This window comes from Heptranchias perlo, chromosome 4, assembly GCF_035084215.1.
Source record: "Heptranchias perlo isolate sHepPer1 chromosome 4, sHepPer1.hap1, whole genome shotgun sequence".
In the NCBI taxonomy this organism is placed as follows: Eukaryota; Metazoa; Chordata; class Chondrichthyes; order Hexanchiformes; family Hexanchidae; genus Heptranchias; species Heptranchias perlo.
This window is the reverse complement of record NC_090328.1, coordinates 7,738,456-7,759,177: the sequence shown is the minus strand read 5'-3', so window position 1 is coordinate 7,759,177 and position 20,722 is coordinate 7,738,456. Positions and strand designations below refer to the sequence as shown.

General features: G+C 47.2%; 1 protein-coding gene across 1 annotated transcript in view; it reads right to left on the bottom strand.

The window, feature by feature from the left end:
- Nucleotides 1-17,121, bottom strand: part of sh3bp2 (SH3-domain binding protein 2) — a 109,966-nt gene extending 92,845 nt beyond the window's left edge. The window contains exon 1 of the mRNA XM_067982423.1: nt 16,817-17,121. Within this exon, the coding sequence (XP_067838524.1) occupies nt 16,817-16,874 (58 nt within the window). The 5' untranslated portion in view covers nt 16,875-17,121. The remainder of the gene's footprint in view (nt 1-16,816) is intronic.
- Nucleotides 17,122-20,722: the final 3,601 nt, after the last annotated feature.

Here is a 20,722-nt window from a genome sequence, read left to right as displayed (position 1 = left end):
TTGAACCACAATACTCTAGCTGAGGCCTAACCAGTGTTTGATAAAGGTTTAGCATAACTTCCCTGCTTTTGTACTCTACGTCTCTATTAATAAAAGCCAGGATCCTATATGCTTTTTTAAACAGCCGTCTCAATTTGTCCTACCACTTTCAAAGATTTGTGTTCATACATCCCCAGGTCTCTCTGTTCCTGCATTCCCTTTAAAATTGCACCATTTAGTTTTTATTGCCTCTCCTTATGCTTCCTACCAAAATGTATCACTTCACACATCTCTGTGTTAAATTTCATCTGCCATGTGTCTGCCCATTTCACCAATCTGTCTATGTCCTACTGAAGTCTGTTACTATCCTCCACATTGTTTACTACATTTCCGAGTTTCATGTCATCGGCAAGCTTTGAAATTATACCCTCTATACCCATGTCCAGGTCATTAATATATATCAAAAAGAGCAGTGGTCCTAATACTGACCCCTGGGGAACACCACTGTATACTTTCCTTCAATCTCAGTCTGGAAAAAAACAACCTATCACCACTGCTCTCTGCTTTCTATCCCTCAAACAATTTTGTATCCATGTTGCCACTGTCCCTTTAATCCCATGGGCTTTAATTTTGCAGACAAGCCCATTAAGTTGTCATTTATCAAACGCCTTTTGAAAGTCCATATACACAACATCAACCGCACTACCCTCATCAACCCTCTCTGTTACTACATCAAAGAACTCAATCAAGTTCGTCAAACATGATTCTCCTTCAACAAATCCGTGCTGACTTTCATTTATTAGCCCATACTTTTCTAAGTGACAATTAATTTTGTCCCGGATTATTATCTCTAAAAGTTTCCCCACCGCTGACGTTAGGCTGACTGGCCTGTAATTGCTGGGTTTATCCCTCTCCCCTTTTTTGAACAGGTATGTAACTTTTGCAATCCTCCAGTCTTCTGGCACCACCCCCATATCGAAGGAGGATTGGAAGATTGTGGCCAGAGCCTCTACAATTTCCACCCTTACTTCCCTCAATAACCGAGGATGTATCCCATCTGGACTGGGTGACTTTTCTACTTTGAGTACTGCCAATCTTTTAAGTACCTCCTCTTTATCTATTTTTATCCTATCCAATATCGCTACTACCTCCTCCTTTACTGCTAGAATGGCAGCATCCTCTTCTCTAGTGAAGACCGATGCAAAGTATTCATTCAGTACCTCAGCCACGCCCTCTGCCTCCACAAGAAGATCTCCTTTTTTGTCCCTAATCAGTCCCACCGTTCTTTTGACTCCCCTTTTACGATTTCTATGTTTATAAAGGATTTTTGGGTTCCCTTTTACATTAGCTGGTAATCTATTCTCATCTTATTCCCCTCTTATTCCCTTCTTTTACATCTCCTCTGTACTTTCTGTGTTTAGCTTGGTTCTCTACTGTACTATGACCTTACATTTGTCATAAGCCTCCTTTTTGTTTCCTTTTAATCTCTATATCTTCAGTCATCCAGGGAGCTCTAGCTTTGGATGCCCTTCCTTTCCCCCTCGTAGGGATGTGTCTACTCTGTACCCGAACCAACTCCTCCTTGAAGGCCTCCCATTGTTCATTTACTGTTTTGCCTACCAATTTTTGATTCCAATCCACCGGGGCAAGATCCCTCTTTAACTCACTGAAATTAACCCTCCTCCAGTTAAGTATTTTCACATTTGATTGTTCCTTGTCCTTTTCCATTACTATTCTAAACCTAATGATATTATGATCACTGTTCCCCAAATGCTCCACCTGACCCACTTCATTCTCCGGAACTAGATCCAGTACTGCTTCCTTCCTCGTTGAGTTGGAAATACATTGATCAAGAAAGTTCTCTTGAATACATTTCAGGAATTCCTCCCCCTTGTTGCCCTTAACACTGTTACTATCCCAGTCTATATTAGGATAACTGAAGTCCCCCATTATCACTACTCTATAGTTCTTGCATCTTTCCATAATTTGCCTGCAAATTTGCTCCTCTATCTCCTTCCCACTATTTGGTGACCTATAGTATACACCCAAAAGTATAATAGTTCCTTTATTGTTCCTTAATTCTAACCAACTAGATTCTGTCTTTTGACCCCTCAACTACAATATCCCTTTCCAGTGCTATGATAGTTTCTTTGATCAATACTGCCACCCACCCCCCCACCCTTTTCTTTCCTTCCCTATCTTTTCTGAGTACGTTCTAGCCAGGAATATTAAGTACCCCCTTCTTTGAGCCAGGTCCCATAGTCCCATGTGGCGACTTGTGCCTACAGCTCACCAACCTTATTTACCACGCTGCGTTGCATTTACGCACATGCACTCCAAACTCATCTTAGATTGCCTCGCATTTGCCCCCTGTCTGATCCCTCCTATTTCTGAACTGTTCTTTACTCTAGTGCTACTTGTCCCTCCCAGTCCTCTGTGCACCTTGTTTCTCCTCTCTAGTGTTTCATCCTGGTGCCCATCCCCCTGCCAAATTAGTTTAAATCCTCCCCCACAGCACTAGTTAACCTCCCTGCGAAGATATTGGTCCCAGCTCTGTTGAGGTGCAACCCGTCCATCTTGAACAGATTCGTCCTGTCCCAGAACTGGTCCCAATGCCCCAGGAATCTGAAGCTCTCCCTCCTGCACCATTGCTCCAGCCACATATTAACCTGTCTTATCCCACTATTCCTATACTCATGTGACTCGCCTGTAACTTCCTGCACGTGGCACTGGGAGTAATCCAGAGATTACTACCTTTGATCTCTTGCTTTTTAACTTCCTCCCTAGCTCCTGAAATTCTGACTGCAGGACCTCGAACCTTTTCCTTCCCATGTCATTGGTTCCCACATGGACACCGACTTCTGGCTTTTCCCCTTCCCCCCTCAAAATGTTCTGCACCCTCTCAGTGATGTCCTTTACGCTGGCACTAGGGAGGCGACACACCATGAAGGACTCATATCAGAGCCTGTCTTTTGCTTTGCAAAACGCACCCCCCCCCCCGATACACTGAAGCTTTGTGTGTTGAACCCTCCCTGGTTCTAATGAATGTCTAGGTGCTAGGAACATAGGAAGATAGGAACAGGAGTAGGCCATTTAGCCCCTCGAGCCTGTTCCACCATTAAATGAGATCATGGCTGATCTGTGACCTAACTCCATAGACCCGCCTTATCCCCATATCCCTTAATAACTTTGGTTAACAAAAATCCATCAATCTCAGATTTAACATTTCAGGAGCGAGATTAGAAAACATTTCTACACACAAAGGGTTGTAGAAGTTTGGAACTCTCTTCCGCAAACGGCAATTGATACTAGCTCAATTGCTAAATTTAAATCTGAGATAGATAGCTTTTTGGCAACCAAAGTTATTAAGGGATATGGGCCAAAGGCAGGTATATGGAGTTAGATCACAGATCAGCCATGATCTTATCAAATGGCGGAGCAGGCACGAGGGGCTGAATGGCCTACTCCTGTTCCTATGTTCCTATATTCCTATGAGCTAGTATCAATTGCTGTTTGTGGAAGTGGGTTCCAAACTTCTACCATCCTTTGCGTGTAGAAGTGTTTCCTAATTTCACTCCTGAAAGTCCTGGCTCTAATTTTTAGACTGTGTCCCCTAGTCCTAGACTCCCCAACCAGCGGAAATAGTTTCTCTCTATCCACCCTATTTAATGTTGTGTTAAAAACTGAACTAAACAAGGCTGGATTTTTTTTAAAAACAGGAACACAGTGTAAATTCTGCTGATGTAAAAAAGAATTGGAGGCTCCAGCTCAAATACCACGAGCATTATGCTGAATGTGTAAATCAGGCGCCTGGAGGTGTTTGGTCTTTGTGGGCTGGATATGTATCATAGAACCTCGGTGGCGGGTACAGATAAGGTCTAAACCTATCCATTTCCGTATAGCTGCTCAAATTGCTGATACTAACAGGTCTTGCAACAGTTCGAAGAACAGCCCTTTCTCTCCCTCCCAGACTCTCTTTTCACAGAGAGTGGCGAGAATGTGGAACTCGCTGCCCGGATGGACTGGTTGAAGCAGAGAGCGTTGATGTATTTAAGGGGAGGCTACAAGAGGGAGACGGGAATAGAGTGATACAGGGGGCAGGGTAGGAAGAGGTAATTAGATTGGGAGGAGGCTGGTGTGGAGTATTAACACCGGCATAGACCAGTTGGGCCGAATGGCCTGTTTCCATGCCGTAGATTTTAGGTAATTCTATTAAATAAATTCAAAGAGGATAAACCAGCAAATTAGTAATAGAGACGCAAAATAGGACTGCAACACCTGGGCTTCATGGAGCAGATTTATAGGGTTCAAGGGTCACACGTGGCTGAAGTTTGGACATGTAAATGATTAACAACACAATCACGTTTTGTAAACACAAGCAGAATTCACAAAACCTGACCCCAGTCCAATTAGCTCTGACAGTAAATCTTTTCACTGTTGCTCCAAGGACTTAAACACATAATCCAGGCTGCCACTTCAGTGCATTACTGTGGGAGTGCTGCACTGCTGGAGGTGCCGTCTTTCAGATGAGACGTTAAAATTAAGTCCCATCTGTCTATTCAGGTGAACATAAAAGCTATCGAATGGCCCTATTCAAAGAGCAGGGGAGTTCTCCCCAGTGTCCTGGCTAATATTTATCCCTCGACCAACATCTCTAAAAAAATAGATGATCAGGTCATTTATCACATTGCTGTTTGTGGGATCTTGCTGTGCACAAATTAGCTGCAGCATTTCCTACATTACAACAGTAACTACACTTCAAAAGTACTTCATTGATTGGGAAGCACTTTGGGACGTCCCGAGGCTGGGAAAGGTGCTATATAAATGCAAGATGTTTTGTTAATTGATCCTTTTATTGGTGCACAGAGGTGATGATAAATTGTCTTTAAGTGTGTGTGTCTCTCTCTCTCTCCGTAATTTTTCTGCGCCTGTAACTCCGTGGGGCTGATAATGTTGAAGCGAATCAGGTGTCCACTGCCCAGGTAATCAGCTATAGGGGGCCTGCAGCCTGCAATGTGCCTAAAGTGCCCACTGCTCCCCCCTCCCATGAGGCCAGCCTTCACAGAGGGCACTGGGAGCCCGGGCACAGGGCTCGGTCGGACCCCACAAATATTTAAATTAAGGGGCCATCACGTAATGCCACTGGAGTACTTGAATAATGATCCAGTCACCCTTCCAGACAGATCCTAACTCCTCCCCCTACATTGGAACATCCAGTCGCTTCTTAAATGATTCCAGGGTTTCTGATCTACTCTATCAGGAAGTTTATTCGACATGTTGATCACTTTCTGTGTGTGAGGAAGAATTTCCTGATATTAGTCCTAAAATTACCTTTTGCTAGTTTTTACCTGTGTCCCCTAGTTCCACTCCTACAGTTTAATTTACACTAATATTCCAGGTTAACTTTTTCTATACCCTTAACAATCTTATAAAACTCTGTGGGATCACGTCTCAGGCGCCTCCTTTGTTGGTTGAGAAGCCCGGCTCTCTCCAGTCTGCCCTCACGGGTGTGGGGAGAAGGGGGACGATGGGGAGAGGGGGAATCTGCCTCGCGGCTCTTCTCTGCACCGCCTCCCGCGGTTTGAATGTCTCACTCGTGCCTTGACAACCAGAGCTGGACTCAGTACCCAAGGTGTGATCCAATCGGAACACTGCACAGCTGGATCATGACTACCTCTGATCATAGGGTTGCCAACCCTCCAGAATTGTCCTGGGGTCTCCAGGAATTGAAGATTAATCTCCAGGACACTTGCTGCGAACAACGCCCAAGAGAAAAATCACAGGGGGCATTAAATAAAATTGTGGCTTTTATTCCATTTTCTTTATTAGTGATAAAAATATTGAAGATGGGGAAACAAAGGGCGGTTTCACTAACAATCAAGATAAATCCAATTATGTAACAAAGAGTCTGTTTGCTTTCCAATTGGCCTGGGGAAGGCGGGTGGGCTGGAGGATGGACCAATGGTGGGAGTGTGGGGGCGGGACATTTCGTGGCATGAGGTCATGTGATGAAACCTCCAGGAATACTCCCAACCAGAGTTGGCAACCCTACCTGATCAAGTCTGTGAAGAGCAGGGAACACAATGATGCAATGGGTGATGTGATCACATTGTTGCACTACTGATCAGGGTCTAACCACTGATCTCTCTCTTTTGTTTACACATAGTATTAACTGCTTAGTAAAGTTTAAGCTAAAAACTAGACTAAGTGGGACTGTACTGTACCTGGAACGAGGGGCAGTTGGCCCGTTTATCGTTCTAAATCCAGCCGACAGTGCAAGAACTACTGAGGTCTACCTCACCTCTTTTGGTAGCATTCTCGCCAGGAGATTGTGTGTGTGTTCAAAGCTCTGCTCCAGCACCTCAGCTCATAACCTAGGCTGATACTCCAGTGCAGTACTGAGGGAGTGTGCTATACTGTTGGAAGTGTCATCTTTCAGACAAGACTTTAAACCCAGTTCATGCACAGTGTATGTGTATGTAACAGATTAACCGATCCCACGTTATGCAAAGAAGAACAGGAAGATGTTCTGACCAAGGTGGTTTGCTCAACCACATTAAAAAAAAAATCAACCTTAAATTCACCTCATCTGCAGTTGGTGGGATCTTACTGTGCAAACTGGCTGCCCCATATGTCCCACAGCAACAGTGACTGCAATTAAAGAGTATTGCACTGGCTGTGAGACACGGTGGGGCAGGATATGTGAGGTGCTGTGTGAATGGAAGTGCTTTTGTTTTATTAAAGTGCCTGCTTTCCATGGCTATTCTGCAGCAACGCCCCATAGTGCAGGGAGGGGGAGCGTTCAAATCTAACACTATGACCCTGTGTCCTAGATCACTGGTGGTAACATCGTTTAGCAGCAGTATACTCATACTCCAGAGACTTGAGTACAAAATCTAGGCTGACACTCCAGTGCCAGTACTGACGGAGTGCTGCACTGTTGGAGGGGCCGTCTTTCCGATGAGACTTTAAACCGAGGCCCCATCTGCCCTCTCAGGCAGATGTAAAAGATCCCACGGCCACTACATCGAAGAAGAGCAGGGGAGCTCTCCCCGATGTCCTGGCCAATATTTATCGCTCAACTGACATCACTAAAATTATTTGCTATTATCTGGTTATTATCACATTGCTATTTGTGGGAGCTTGCTGTGTGCAAACTCGCTGCCACATTTCCTACATTACAACAGTGACTACACTCCAAAAAGTGCTTCTTTGGCTGTAAAGCACTTTGGGACATCCTGAGGTTGTGAAAGGCGCTATAAAAACGGAAGTCTTTCTTTTCTTTTTAATCAATTGAACACCAAACTTTTATTTGAAGGCAGACTTTTTTTTTGAGCATATCAAGGGCAAACATTAGAACAATCCGACAGACAGGGACACTGACCACTTTATTTTGAAGATAACAGATGTATTTATAAATAAAGCTAGCACTCGGCGTTTCCTGCTGTTATATTTTTTCTTTGTCTCATTGTACCACTCCCAGTTATCCGTTGTCTTTATTTAGTCCCCTCCAGGTCTGCCCTCTCACCCCCGACAACTCATGTAAGAACAAACTTGCCTAATTGGTGCTTCCAATTAAATACTGACAAAGCACAGTCACTGTTGTTACGTAGGAAAATGCAGAAGGCATTTTTCACACAAGATCTCAGTAGCTTTCAAAAGGGAATTGGATGTTTACTTGATTTATAACTGATATTATAAACTTGATGTAAATTTGCAGGGCTATGGAAGAAAGAGCAGGGGTGGAGTGGGACTAATTGGATAGTTCTTTCAAAGAGCCGGCCGGCACAGGCACGATGGGCTGAATGGCCTCCTTCTGTGCTGTATGCTTCTATGATCAATGAGACGAATAACCAGTTAATCTCCTCCCCTCCCCCATTCCCTTGCCCCCTTTCCCTGGCCCTGTGCTTGCTTAGATTTAAGGTGATGTGGAGATGCCGGTGATGGACTGGGGTGGACAAATGTAAGGAATCTTACAACACCAGGTTATAGTCGAACAAATTTATTTTAAAATCACAAGCTTTCGGAGATTATCTCCTTCGTCAGATGAATGAATGAAAAGGTTCTCAAATCGCATATCTTATACGATGTTTAAGGTGAGAGGGGAGAGATACAAAAGGGTCCAGAGGGGCAATTTATTCACTCAAAGGGTGGTGAGTGTCTGGAACGAGCTGCCAGAGGCAGTAGTAGAGGCGGGTACAATTTTGTCTTTTAAAAAGCATTTGGACAGTTACATGGGTAAGATGGGTATAGAGGGATATGGGCCAAGTGCAGGAAATTGGGACTGGCTTAGTGGTATAAACTGGGCGACATGGACATGTTGGGCCGAAGGGCCTGTTTCCATGTTGTAAACTTCTATGATTCTCTGACTCTAAAAACTGTGACATCTTCCAGTTCTGACGACGGGTCATCGACCTGAAACGTTAACTCTGGGTCTTTCTCCACACATGCTGCCTCACCTGCTGAGCTTCTCCGGCATTTTCCGGTTTTAAACCAGTTAACCGGTTTGGTTTTTTTTTGTTGGGTGGTGTTGGTTGAGGGGTGAGTGTTGGCCAGGACACCGGGGAGAACTCTTTGCTCTTTATCGAACATTGCCATCGGATTTTAACACCCGCCTGAACCTCGAGAAAAGGCAGACGGTGACGGCGGGGCGGGGGGGGGGGGGTCAGGTCAGATATAAACTGAAGGCTCGGCTGTACAGAAATCTGACACTTGAGGGGAAAGCCACGTTGTAAGAAGTCAAAGCCGTTTGACTGTCACTTCCAGTTACTGTAATTCTGGGGAGGAGCTGCTGAACTGAAAGTGACAATATCAAACATCCTTGCTGCACTCACTGTTGCTCAATCCTACTTCGCGTAAAGCCTATTTTTGAAGAAAATGCAACTATTATTTTCCCCTATTTGTTACGCATTTTAAGCACGCACCACAACCTGCAATGCGTACTGCGCTGGGGGCAGTGCCTCGGCTTTGCGACGGGATTGGCATTTTGAAGGAAAGGGGAGAGAGGAAAGAATAATTAAAGCAAGAAAGGAAGTCCCAAAGGGTCACCTGGGCAGAGAGGTTCCCTCTGCGCGCTGTTTTTGGGCCGATTTACGGAACTGCGCTCCTGATGAGGGAGCCTCACCCGTGGGGGGCACCCATCGGGAATTTGGGCAGCAGTCCCCATTATTTCCCACTCAAAACAGACCACTGAGAGACATCGATGAAATCCAAAAAAGTGCATCGGAAGATAATTTTTCAGCCAAGGTAGATATGAATGGGGGAGGCCATTCTGCCCATCCCGAGGCAACATTCAGTTCCCCCCCTCCCTGCCCCCCACCCCCAGTTACAGCATCCGACTGTTTCACCAGGATGATAACCAGACTTGAAGGGTTAAATTATGAGGATGCATAAAGTTGGCTTGCATTCCCCTGAGTTTAGAAGGTTGAGGGGTGATCCAATCGAGATATTTAAAATGATTAAGGGATTGATTAAAGAAACTATTTCGTCTGGTGGGGGGAATCCAGAACAAGAGCAGAGAACTGCCCTGCTCTTCTTCGAAATAGTGGCCGTGGAATCTATTACATCCAGCTGATAAGTCCGACAGGGCCTCGTTTTAACGTCTCGTCCAAAAGACGGCACCTCCGACAGTGCAGCACTCCCTCAGTCCTGCACTGGGAGTGTCAGCCTAGATTTTGTGCTCAAGTCTCTGGAGTGGGGCTTGAACCCATGACCTTCTGACTCAGAGGTGAGGCAGACACTTCGAGAGAGAAACACAGAGAAACGCTCAGCGACACGGCTGCTTATCAGGGTCGCACCCCATCGTGTTCTATTTGTGGCTCAATTTTCGGAGTGTTTGCGTGTCCAGCCTCACGCATGCGTGTCCAGCCTCACGCATGCGTGTCGAGCCTCACGCTTGCGTGTCGAGCCTCACGCTTGCACAAGTCCTTTGTGGTCGTGCTGTGGTTTCCTTAAAAAAAAAACCCTCTTTTTGCTTTGGTCCGGCCATGTCCCTCGAGCCGACCGGTGTTGGACAAACATCCGAGGGCCGTACGTTGGACACTGGGATACATTCGAATGACAGAGAGTGCTACATCTGCTGCAGCCCGAGCTCCTTTTTAAAAAAAAAAAATGCTTTGTTAATATTTGACTCAGCTGATCTCTGATGGGGCAGCAGTTGGAATATTAGGTTAGAGAGAGGGGAGGGTCACAAACAAACAAAAGAAATCAGAGTGAATATTGACACCACTGTGTCAGCCAATGATTTGGAGGCAGGGGCGGGACTTGAGAGTTTCTGAACTCATGGCCGAAACAACAGCAAACGGAGTCTCCTGAGCGCAGCAGGATTAATCCTCCGCCAAAAATGCAGTGAGTGGAGGGCAGTTTCATGACACGAATGTGTAAAATCTATCTCAGTCACTCACAGCAGCGTGGTCTCCAGGCGTGGTTGACGGCAGCCTCCTGCTCCCGATTGCCATCCAGTGGCTTCTGCAGGAAAAGACGGATGGAAAGGACCTGCTGGAAAAGGACGAATGCCGCTGGACCATGGGGTCGGATCCATCTATGATGCCCCGATGGTTAAATAGTCTGCCGAGTCTCACTCACACTGACTTTAGGGTGAGGCACGTGTAGAATGGGAACCCCAGCAAAAAGCCAGAACTTTCCGGAGAATTTGATAGATTTTTGTTAGGCGAGAGTATTAAGGGTTACAGAACTAAGGCAAGCAGATGGAGTTGAAAAAAAAAAGAAAGACTTGCATTTATATAGCGCCTTCCCCAACCTCAGGATGTCCCAAAGCGCTTTACAGCCAATGAAGTACTTTGAAGTGTAGTCACTGTTGTAGGAAACGCAGCAGCCAAATTGTGCACAGCAAGATCCCACAAACTGCATTGTGATGATGACCAGATAATCTGTTTTAGTGATGTTGGTTGAGGGATAAATATTGATCAGGACACCGGGGAGAACTCTTCTGCTCTTCTTCAAAACAGTGCCGTGGGATCTTTTATATCCATCCTGAGAGGGCAGATGGTGCCTTGATTTCGTCCAAAAGACAGCACCTCTGACAGTGCATCATGCCTTCGGTACTGCACTGGGAGTGTCAGCCAGGATTATATACTCAAGTTTCTGGAGTGGGACTTGAACCCACAACCTTCTGACCTCAGAGGTAAGAGTGCTGCCCACTGAGCCACAGATCAGTCATGATCTAATGGAATGGCGGAACACACTCGAGGGGCTGAATGGCCTAGTCTTGATCATATGTTACTAGAAGTGGGGGAGATCATGATTGGGGTTGAGGGAGGGGGAGGTTGGGGAATGGTTGAGAGATGTGGTTTCAGTGACATTACCACCGATGAGAGAATCTCTCTCTGCAGAGCTGGTGACGCGAGTAACAGGAAATCTGAGACACCAGGACGGCACTGGGAAAGTCTGAGTCATTGGACGAACTCTGGTTGTGGCACAGATGCCAACCGTCTGCCCCGTGAAGCTCCGGTTCCTTCCGCGATGGTGATTCCCGAGAGCCAGGCGGGCAGGAAGAAGGCCAAGACCTGCTTGATTATTCACTAACGGAAGGGTCTGACCGTAAACCAAGATACAGGGGGTGGGGTGGGGGGGGGGGGGGTTGGGGTGAGGAGGCCAAACTCAAGGCCAACAACCGCAACACATCACCTTCCACTCTCCAACCAGCCCACAGTCAATCATCATCACTTCCACATTCAAACGTAAACACCCCCACCCCCCTCAGGAAACAATAACTAACGCTATACAGTGAGACCCCCCCCACCGCCTTCAGCAGACTGATGGAGAATGGAGAGTTTTTCCTTTACTTAGTCCGACACAGTAAGTTTCCTTGGTCTATTTTGATTAAGAAATCAAGCTCCCAAAAACCACCAATCATGATCTCCCCCACATCTAGTAACGTAGGATCAAGACTAGGCCATTCAGCCCCTCGAGTGTGCTCCACCATTCAATTAGATTGTGGCGCAGTGGGTAGCACTCTTACCTCTAAGATCTAGAAGGTTATGGGTTCAAATCCCACTCCAGAAACTTGAATGCATAATCCTGGCTGACACTCCTAGTGCAGTACTGAAGGCATGCTGCACTGTCAGAGGTGCTGTCTTTTGGATGAAATCAAGGCACCATCTGCCCTCTCAGGATGGATATAAAAGAAGCCATGGCACTATTTTGAAGAAGAGCAGAAGAGTTCTCCCAGGTGTCCTGGCCAATATTTATCCCTCAACCAACATCACTAAAACAGATTTTTAAATGTGATGTATTGTTGAAAAGTTTTTTGGCAGCTGGCCCTGATTCCTACTGGTCTCCCAACAACAACAACTTGCATTTATATAACGCCATTAACGAGGTAAAACATCCCAAGGTGTTTCACAGGAGAGATTATCAAACAAATTTTGACACCGAGCCACTCCCCAAAGCCTTTCCACCATCTACAAGACACAAGTCAGGACTGTGATGGAATACTCTCCACTTGCCTGGATGAGTGCAGCTCCAACAACACTCGAGAAGCTCGACATCATCCAGGACAAAGCAGCCCGCTTGATTGGCACCCCATCCACCACCCTAAACATTCACTCCCTTCACCACCGGCGCACCGTGGCTGCAGTGTGTACCATCCACAGGATGCATTGCAGCAACTCGCCAAGGCTTCTTCGACAGCACGTCCCAAACCCACGACCTCTACCACCTAGAAGGACAAGAGCAGCAGGCACATGGGAACAACACCACCTGCTTGTTCCCCTCCAAGTCACACACCATCCTGACTTGGAAATATATCGCCATTCCTTCATTGTCGCTGGGTCAAAATCCTGGAACTCCCTTCCTAACAGCACTGTGGGAGAAACTTCACCATACGGACTGCAACGGTTCAAGAAGGCGGCTCACCACCACCTTCTCGAGGGCAATTAGTGATGGGCAATAAATGCTGGCCTCGCCAGCGACGCCCACATCCCATGAACGAATAAAAAAAAATAGGAGATATTAGGACAGGTCAAAGAAGTAGGTTTTCAGAAGCGACTTAAAGGAGGAGAGAGAAGTAGAGAGACAGAGAGGTTTAGGAAGGGAATTCCAGACTCTGAGCCCTGATTGCTGCTGGTCCCACAAACCTGAAACCCTGACTCCAGCTGGTCTCCAGGACCCGAAGCCCTGACTCCAGCCAGTCCCACAGACCCAGAGCCATGACTCCAGCCAGTCCCACAGGCCTGAGACCCCGGCTCCCACTCAGTCAGTTAGGCCTAAAGGCCTTACTCTTGCTGGTCTCCCTGACCCAAAGCCCTGACTTCAGCTGGTCTCCCTGACCCGAAGCCCTGACTTCTGCCAGAGTCCCCAGACTCGAAGCCCCTAAGCCCCATTGGTCTCCTGACTCAATACGAACTGTCAGAGCTGCAGATTATGAACAGTTCCCGGTTCTGGGCATCGAGACAATAACGAGCCCTCCCGCTGGAACCCAGGGTCTGTGAAAAAACAATTTCAAAAACACTCAATCACATTTTAGCTTGTTTGCAGGAAACTAACCCTGACCCTCACAATCATTCTCGTGGATGCCTGCTCCCTCGACCCTATTCCCACCAAACTGCTGACCACCGAACTTCCCTTCCTGGCCCCCACGTTAGCTGATATTTTTAACAGTTCCCTCTCCTCAGGTACTGTTCCCCCTCCCCTTTAAATCTGCCGTCATCACCTCCCTCCTCAAAAAACCCACCCTTGACCCCTCTGTCCTTGCAAACTGCCGCCCCATCTCCAACCTCCCTTTCCTCTCCAAAATCCTTGAACGCGTTGTCGCTTCCCAAATGCATGTCCATCTTTCCCGCATCTTTGAACCTCTCCAATCAGGTTTCTGCCCCTGCCACAGTACTGAAACGGCCCTTATCAAAGTCACAAATGCCATCCCATGTGACTGTTATAAACTATCCCTCCTCACCCTTCTCCACCTGTCTGTAGCCTTTGACACAGTTGACCACACCGTCCTCCTCCAACGCCTCTCCTCTGTTGTCCAGCTGGGTGGGACTGCCCTCGCCTGGTTCCATTCTTATCTATCCAGTCGTAGCCAGAGAATCACCTGCAATGGCTTCTCTTCCCACTCCCACACCGTTACCTCTAGAGTCCCCCAAGGTCTCTCCTTGGCCCCCTCCTGTTTCTCATCTACACGCTGCCCCTCGGCGACAACATCCAAAAACACGACATCAGATTCCACATGTACACTGAGGACACCCAGCTCTACCTCACAACCACCTCCCTCGATCCCTCCACTGTCTCTCATTTGTCACACTGCTTGTCAGACATCCAGTACTGGATGAGCAAAAATTTCCTCCAACTAAATATTGGGAAGACCGAAGCCATTGTCTTCAGTCCCCGCTGCAAACTCCATTCCCCAGGCATCGACTCCATCCCTCTCCCTGGCCACCGACTGAGGCTGAACCAGACCGTTTGCAACCTTGGAGTCCGATTTGACCCTGAGATGAACTTTCGATCACATATCCACTCCATCACCAAGACCGCCCACTTCCACCTCCATAACATCGCCCGTCTCCGCCCCGCCTCAACCCAATCTGCTGCTGAAACCCTCATCCATGCCTTTGTTACCTCTAGACTTGACTATTCCAATGCTCTCCTGGCCGGCCTCCCATCTTCCACACTCAATATTCTTGAGCTCATCCAAAACTCTGCTGCCTGTACCCTAACTCGCAGCAAGTCCCGTTCACCCATCACCCCTGTGCTCGCTGACCTACATTGGCTCCCGGTCCGGGAACGCCTCAATTTTAAAATTCTCATCCTCATGTTGAAATCCCTCCATGGCCTCACCCCTTCCTCCCTGAACTCGGGAGGGTCAGCGCCGTGCGCTCCCTGAACTCGGGAGGGTCAGCGCCGTGCGCTCCCTGAACTCGGGAGGGTCAGCGCCGTGCGCTCCCTGAACTCGGGAGGGTCAGCGCCGTGCGCTCCCTGAACTCGGGAGGGTCAGCGCCGTGCGCTCCCTGAACTCGGGAGGGTCAGCGCCGTGCGCTCCCTGAACTCGGGAGGGTCAGCGCCGTGCGCTCCCTGAACTCGGGAGGGTCAGCGCCGTGCGCTCCCTGAACTCGGGAGGGTCAGCGCCGTGCGCTCCCTGAACTCGGGAGGGTCAGCGCCGTGCGCTCCCTGAACTCGGGAGGGTCAGCGCCGTGCGCTCCCTGAACTCAGTAGTGTTGGCTTTGTGCCTTGTCTGAACTCTGTAGCCTGCCTGACAATAACTGGATCAAATTACACATTCCAGACAGAGAGTTGGGTGAGTACTCTCCTCCCACATCCTGTTGGTGGCAATACCAGAATGTGCCGCTGCCACCATAGTGGTGGCAATAGATGCAGCCATTCTTAAATTACGTGTGCCTCACGGAGGTAGTGGCCAGACAGCTTCAGGGCGAAAAAAATTGATGCTAACACTCGGAGTAAAGTTACAGATCACCAAGTGGAAGGAAGGAAGACAAGTTTAGACCACAAAGAGATAAGGTAGGCGCTTGAAATCAGGAAGCCGATTTGAATGGGGAGGGGGGGAGGGGGCGGATTTCAACCACTGTAAATGAGGAATGGCCAAGTGATTTTGGAGCCTGAGTTAGTAAATCTAATGCACAATCACTTCTTGGGCTCAGTCGGTCCGGACATCCACTAGAGGCAGCTCTATCTCAGCTTAGTAATAAGGGGTTGGCCATTTAGGACTGGGATGAGGAGGAATTTCTTCACTCAGAGGGTTGTGAATATTTGGAATTCTCTACCCCAGAGGGCTGTGAATGCTCAGTCACTGAATATATTCAAGGCTGAGATGGATAGATTTTTGGACTCTAGGGGAATCAAAGGATATGGGGATCAGGAGAGAAGGTGGAGTTGAGGTCAAAGATCAGCCATGATCTGATTGAATGGCGGAGCAGGCTCGAGGGGCCGTATGACCTACTCCTGCTCCTATTTCTTATGTTTCATTTTAGAGGCAAAAATACTGGTGCTTTCCAAAATACAAGCAAAAAACCCAAATACAACATCAATCACAACTTGCTCTTACACAGCGCTTTTAATGGAGCGAATCATCCCAAGGCTCTTCACAGAAGCCCAAATAGACAAAAAACTGACACCGAGCCAAAGATGGAGAAATTAGGAAAGTGGCCAAAGAGGTAGATTTTAACGAGCATTCTCGGAGGAGAGAGAGAGGCGGAGAGGTTTAGGGCGGGAATTCCAGAGTTAAGGCACACTGGCATTTGCTGGAAATTTTAACCAAAAGCCAGAAGATGCTGGAAACACTCAGCAGGTCAGTCTGCATCTGTGGAGAGAGAGAACCCACCAGTCAACATTTCTGTGTGGGCCCTTCTTCAGAACTGTTTTGAAGGATCCTCACTCCCAACATTAACTGGTCTGTTTCTCTCTCTCCACAGATGCTGTGTGTTTCCAGTATTTTCTGGTCTTTGTTTAGTTGGATATCAAATTGGAGGGGGGGGGGGTGAATGGTCTTTTCTTTCTTAAGTTCTTTAAGTGATTTTCAAAATTAAAAAAAAGTGACGACTGACTTTGCCCATCACCTCCTCCCTCCACCCCCACACACCCCGTTTAATTTCCATCTGAGAATCACTCAGTAACCAGACTGTCACTTTTAGGTCACATAATCCCACACGTGTCCGGGACAAACACTGTTTCCACAATCTGGAGGCGAACATTTTCCATTCGAGCGGAGATGAGAGAGAGAGAGAGAGAGACAAGCAACCGTTCAGGGTTTTCTAAAACACGCACTCTCTCTGTAGAAACTCGTTGATCTCAGTTTCATTCGCACTTAACTCAATTCGTCTTAACTTTTACAAGATAACATTTTAAATTAAAAATAGCAACACTGTACCTGAGCAAAACTTCCATTGGAATCCACCAGATTGATGTTTCAGCAGAGGACAAGTCATTTGAATTGAACTCTTGCACTCTACACAGTGCTGAATCTGAGCCAGCCTCTGCTCTCTCTCTCTCTCTCTCTTTCCCACTTCCTCAAACCGACCGAGTGACTCGCAGAGTTTCTTTAAACAGGTTTGATCGCGGCGGGCTCTTTAAGTGGGAGAGAGAGAGGGTCCCGGGTCCCCCTCTCCCCCTTTAAAATAACGCTCACTGCCTGGTTTGCAGCCTTCCCCCTGTGAGCCTTCAGGTTAACCAAATACCAGCTCCCTCCAGCAGAGCCCCACAGCCCCGGTGCTCCTGTCTGTCACAAACAGATTGCGACCTGGAGGCGGCCGCTTGTACTTTCTGTTAACCCTGTGAGTGTTGGATGTGACAGTGGCTGCAGAGTGAGAGTTACCAGTGAAACTGGTTGTGGGTGAAACCCCTTTAACGGGGAAAGGTTAGTGTGGTGGTTATGTTACTAAACTAGTTTAATCCTTGAACTATTAACATCCAACCAAATGTGAGTTCCAATCCCAGCATGTGGCAGGTTGAGAATTCAAATTTGTGTTGCAAATAGAAATCAGGTATCAAAGTGACGATGGGATTGTCATAAAAACCCAACTGGTTCATTAATGCCCACTTTTAGGGATGATGTGGAGATGCCGGTGATGGACTGGGGTTGACAATTGTAAACAATTTTACAACACCAAGTTATAGTCCAGCAATTTTATTTTAAATTCCACAAGCTTTCGGAGGCTTCCTCCTTCCTCAGGTAAATGTGAATACTTCCTCAGGTAAATGTAAATACATTTACCTGAGGAAGGAGGAAGCCTCCGAAAGCTTGTGAATTTAAAATAAAATTGCTGGACTATAACTTGGTGTTGTAAAATTGTTTACACTTTTAGGGAAGGAAACCTGCCGTCCTCCCCCCATCTGACATGTATGTGACTCCAGTCCCACACCAAGGTGTCAGCTGTGACTCAGTGGTAGCACTCTCCCCTCGGAGTCAGAAAGCTGTGGGTTTCGAGTCCCACTCCAGGGACTCGAGCACAAAAAATTCCAGGTTGACGCCGCAGTTACGCGGGGGGAGTGCTGAGTGTCGGAGGTGCCGTCTTTCTGGAGGAACTGCGGCAAACTGGAGTGTTGGGACCTGGGATTGGAAGAGGTCAGAACCTGTTGTTTGCAATTACTCCCCTCCCTCCCTCCCTCCTGCCCACACACAGACATCAACCAGAATCACACCTAAATACAGATGCAGTAAATCCATGTCCAATCCCAACACTTTGCAGGACAGGCAGCCTCTGTGGAGAGAGGAGGTAGGGTTAACGTTTGAGGTTGATGATCTTTTGTCTGGCTTGGGAGATGTTAGAAATGAGTAGCTTAAAAGGAGGAACAACGCCTGGGAAAAGGAAGAGGGGGGGCGGTGAGAACGGTCTGTGATTAGGTGGAGGACAGGAGATGATTAAATGACAGAAGTGTTAACGATGTAAGACAAAATGAGGCAATAATTAGAGAAATATGAGATGTATCCGAGACTCAGAGGATGTGTGAATGGTTACAGAGGGGGGGGGGAAGCAATGTAAAATCTGGCAGGCTCCAGTTGCCCAGGCATGTGGCAGAAGAAAAGGGCAGGTAGACCCCAGTGGTTCGGACCACCTACCGGCTGTGTACGGACAGGAGACCCCAGTCCCAAGCACCACCACCACCACCCCCCCATTCTCAGTAGCTTTGGTGCGCCCCATCCTCCATTACCCACACTTGCTGCCCGAGAGGTGGTTAAGGTCATAGTATCACAATAGGTGCAATACAGGAGGAGGCCATTCGGCCCATCGTGCCTGTGCCGGCTCTTTGAAAGAGCTATCGAATTAATCCCATTCCCCTGTTCTTTCCACAAAGCCCTGTAAATTTTTCCCCTTCAATTATTTATCCAATTCCCCTTCGAAAGTCACGATTGAATCTGCTTCCACCGCCCTTTCAGGCAGTGCATTCCAGATCATAACAACTCACTGCGTAAAACAATGTTTCCTCATGTCGCTTCGGGCTCTTTTGCCAATCACCTTAAATCTGTGTCCTCTGGTTACCGACCCTTCTGCCACTGGAAACAATTTCTCCTTATTTACTCTATCAAAACCGTTCATCATTTTGAACACCTCCATCAAATCTCCTCTTAACCTTCTCTGTCCTAAGGAGATCAACCCCACCTTCTCCAGTCTCTCCACATAACTGAAGTCCCTCATCCCTGGCACCACTCTAGTAAATCTCTTCTGCACCCTCTCTAAGGCCTTGACATCCTTCCTAAAGTGTGGTGCCCAGAATTGAACACAATATTCCAGCTGGGGCCTAACCAGTGTTTTATAAAGGTTTAGCATAACTTCCTTGCTTTTGTACTCTATGCCTCTATTAATAAAGTCCAGGATCCCATATGCTTTTTTTTTAACAGGAACTTGTCCTGCCACCTTCAAAGATTTGTGTATGTGCACCCCCAGGTCTCTCTGTTCCTGCATCCCCTTTAAAATTGTACCATTTAGTTTATATTGCCTCTCCTCATTCTTCCTTCCAAAATGTGTCACTTCACACTTCTCTGCATTACATTTCATCTGCCATGTGTCTGCCCATTTCACCAGTCTGTCTATGTCCAATAACCACTAAAAACACTAACCAATGAACTAAATACTTACTGACTTACCCTCAGTGCTCCTCCTTGCCTTGTGACATCACTGACTTTTTCTTGATCTTTGATTCCTCGTGCCTCGCCCTTTATGCTCTGCTCAGTCTTAGTCGTTTAAAAAAATATTATGTATTTTTTTAGTTAAGGTTTAAAAGTTGATAGATTTGTTTTTAGTTCCTTGGTTTAAAAACCTCCTTCCCCCTCTGCACCTAATTCCCACACTCACCAAATTCCCAGTTGAAAGTCTTCATTCACTCAGTTAGCAATTCACTCTCTGTCTTTCTCAAGCTCTGTGCTTTTGCAAAGATCCTTGTACGATGTGCCTTTCTGACACAACCTAGTTACAATTGGTTAGTTAACTTCCAGCCACAATAATGAACAGCTAGTCAGGAACCTACTTACAGCTGATTGTCTGTTGACTACTAACTGCCACTGACTTGCAGAGGGTCTCCTCGTGGGTCTCCTCCTGGGCCTGACCAAAGTGGCCATCTAGAGGTCCAGGCTAGACCAGGTCCGTGGGGGGTGGTCGCTCTAACTGCCTGCCTCTCTTCTGCGGCATTCTCCGTGCCCGGGTGGCCCTGGAGAAGGAGCACGCGGTGTCTGCCAGTACGCTTGAGGCTTTCCCCGACCGGCGGGCACCGCAGGGACTGGAGTGCACAGTCGATCACGACAATGGAATTTTGGTGTAATTCAGTTTAATTGGTACGATTGGGTGTATCACAAAAAAAAATTCTTGTCGCGCTTGAATAGGTTTTTGTGGTTTGTGACACTGGGGCAATCCAGCGTCTTTCACAGTTTTACTCAAAGATCCATTAGAGAAAAAAGAGAAACCCAGTGTCTCCTTATTGTTCAATTGAAAGAGCAGCACTGACTTGCAGCTTTTTAAAGTTACTAAACTAAGTTTAAACTAAGCTAGATTTCAGTTTGATAAAAATAAGAACGTAAGAAATAGGAGCAGGAGTGGGCCCCTCGAGCCTGCTCCGCCATTCAATCAGATCATGGCAGATCTTCGACCTCAACTCCACTTTCCCGCCCAATTCCCAGATCACTTGATTCCCCCAGAGTCCAAAAATCTATCGATCTCAGTTTTGAATGAACTGAGCATTCACAGCCCTCTGGGGTAGAGAATTCCAAAGATTCACAACCCTCTGAGTGAAGAAATTCCTCCTCATCTCAGTCTTAAACGGCCAACTCCATATCCTGTGACTA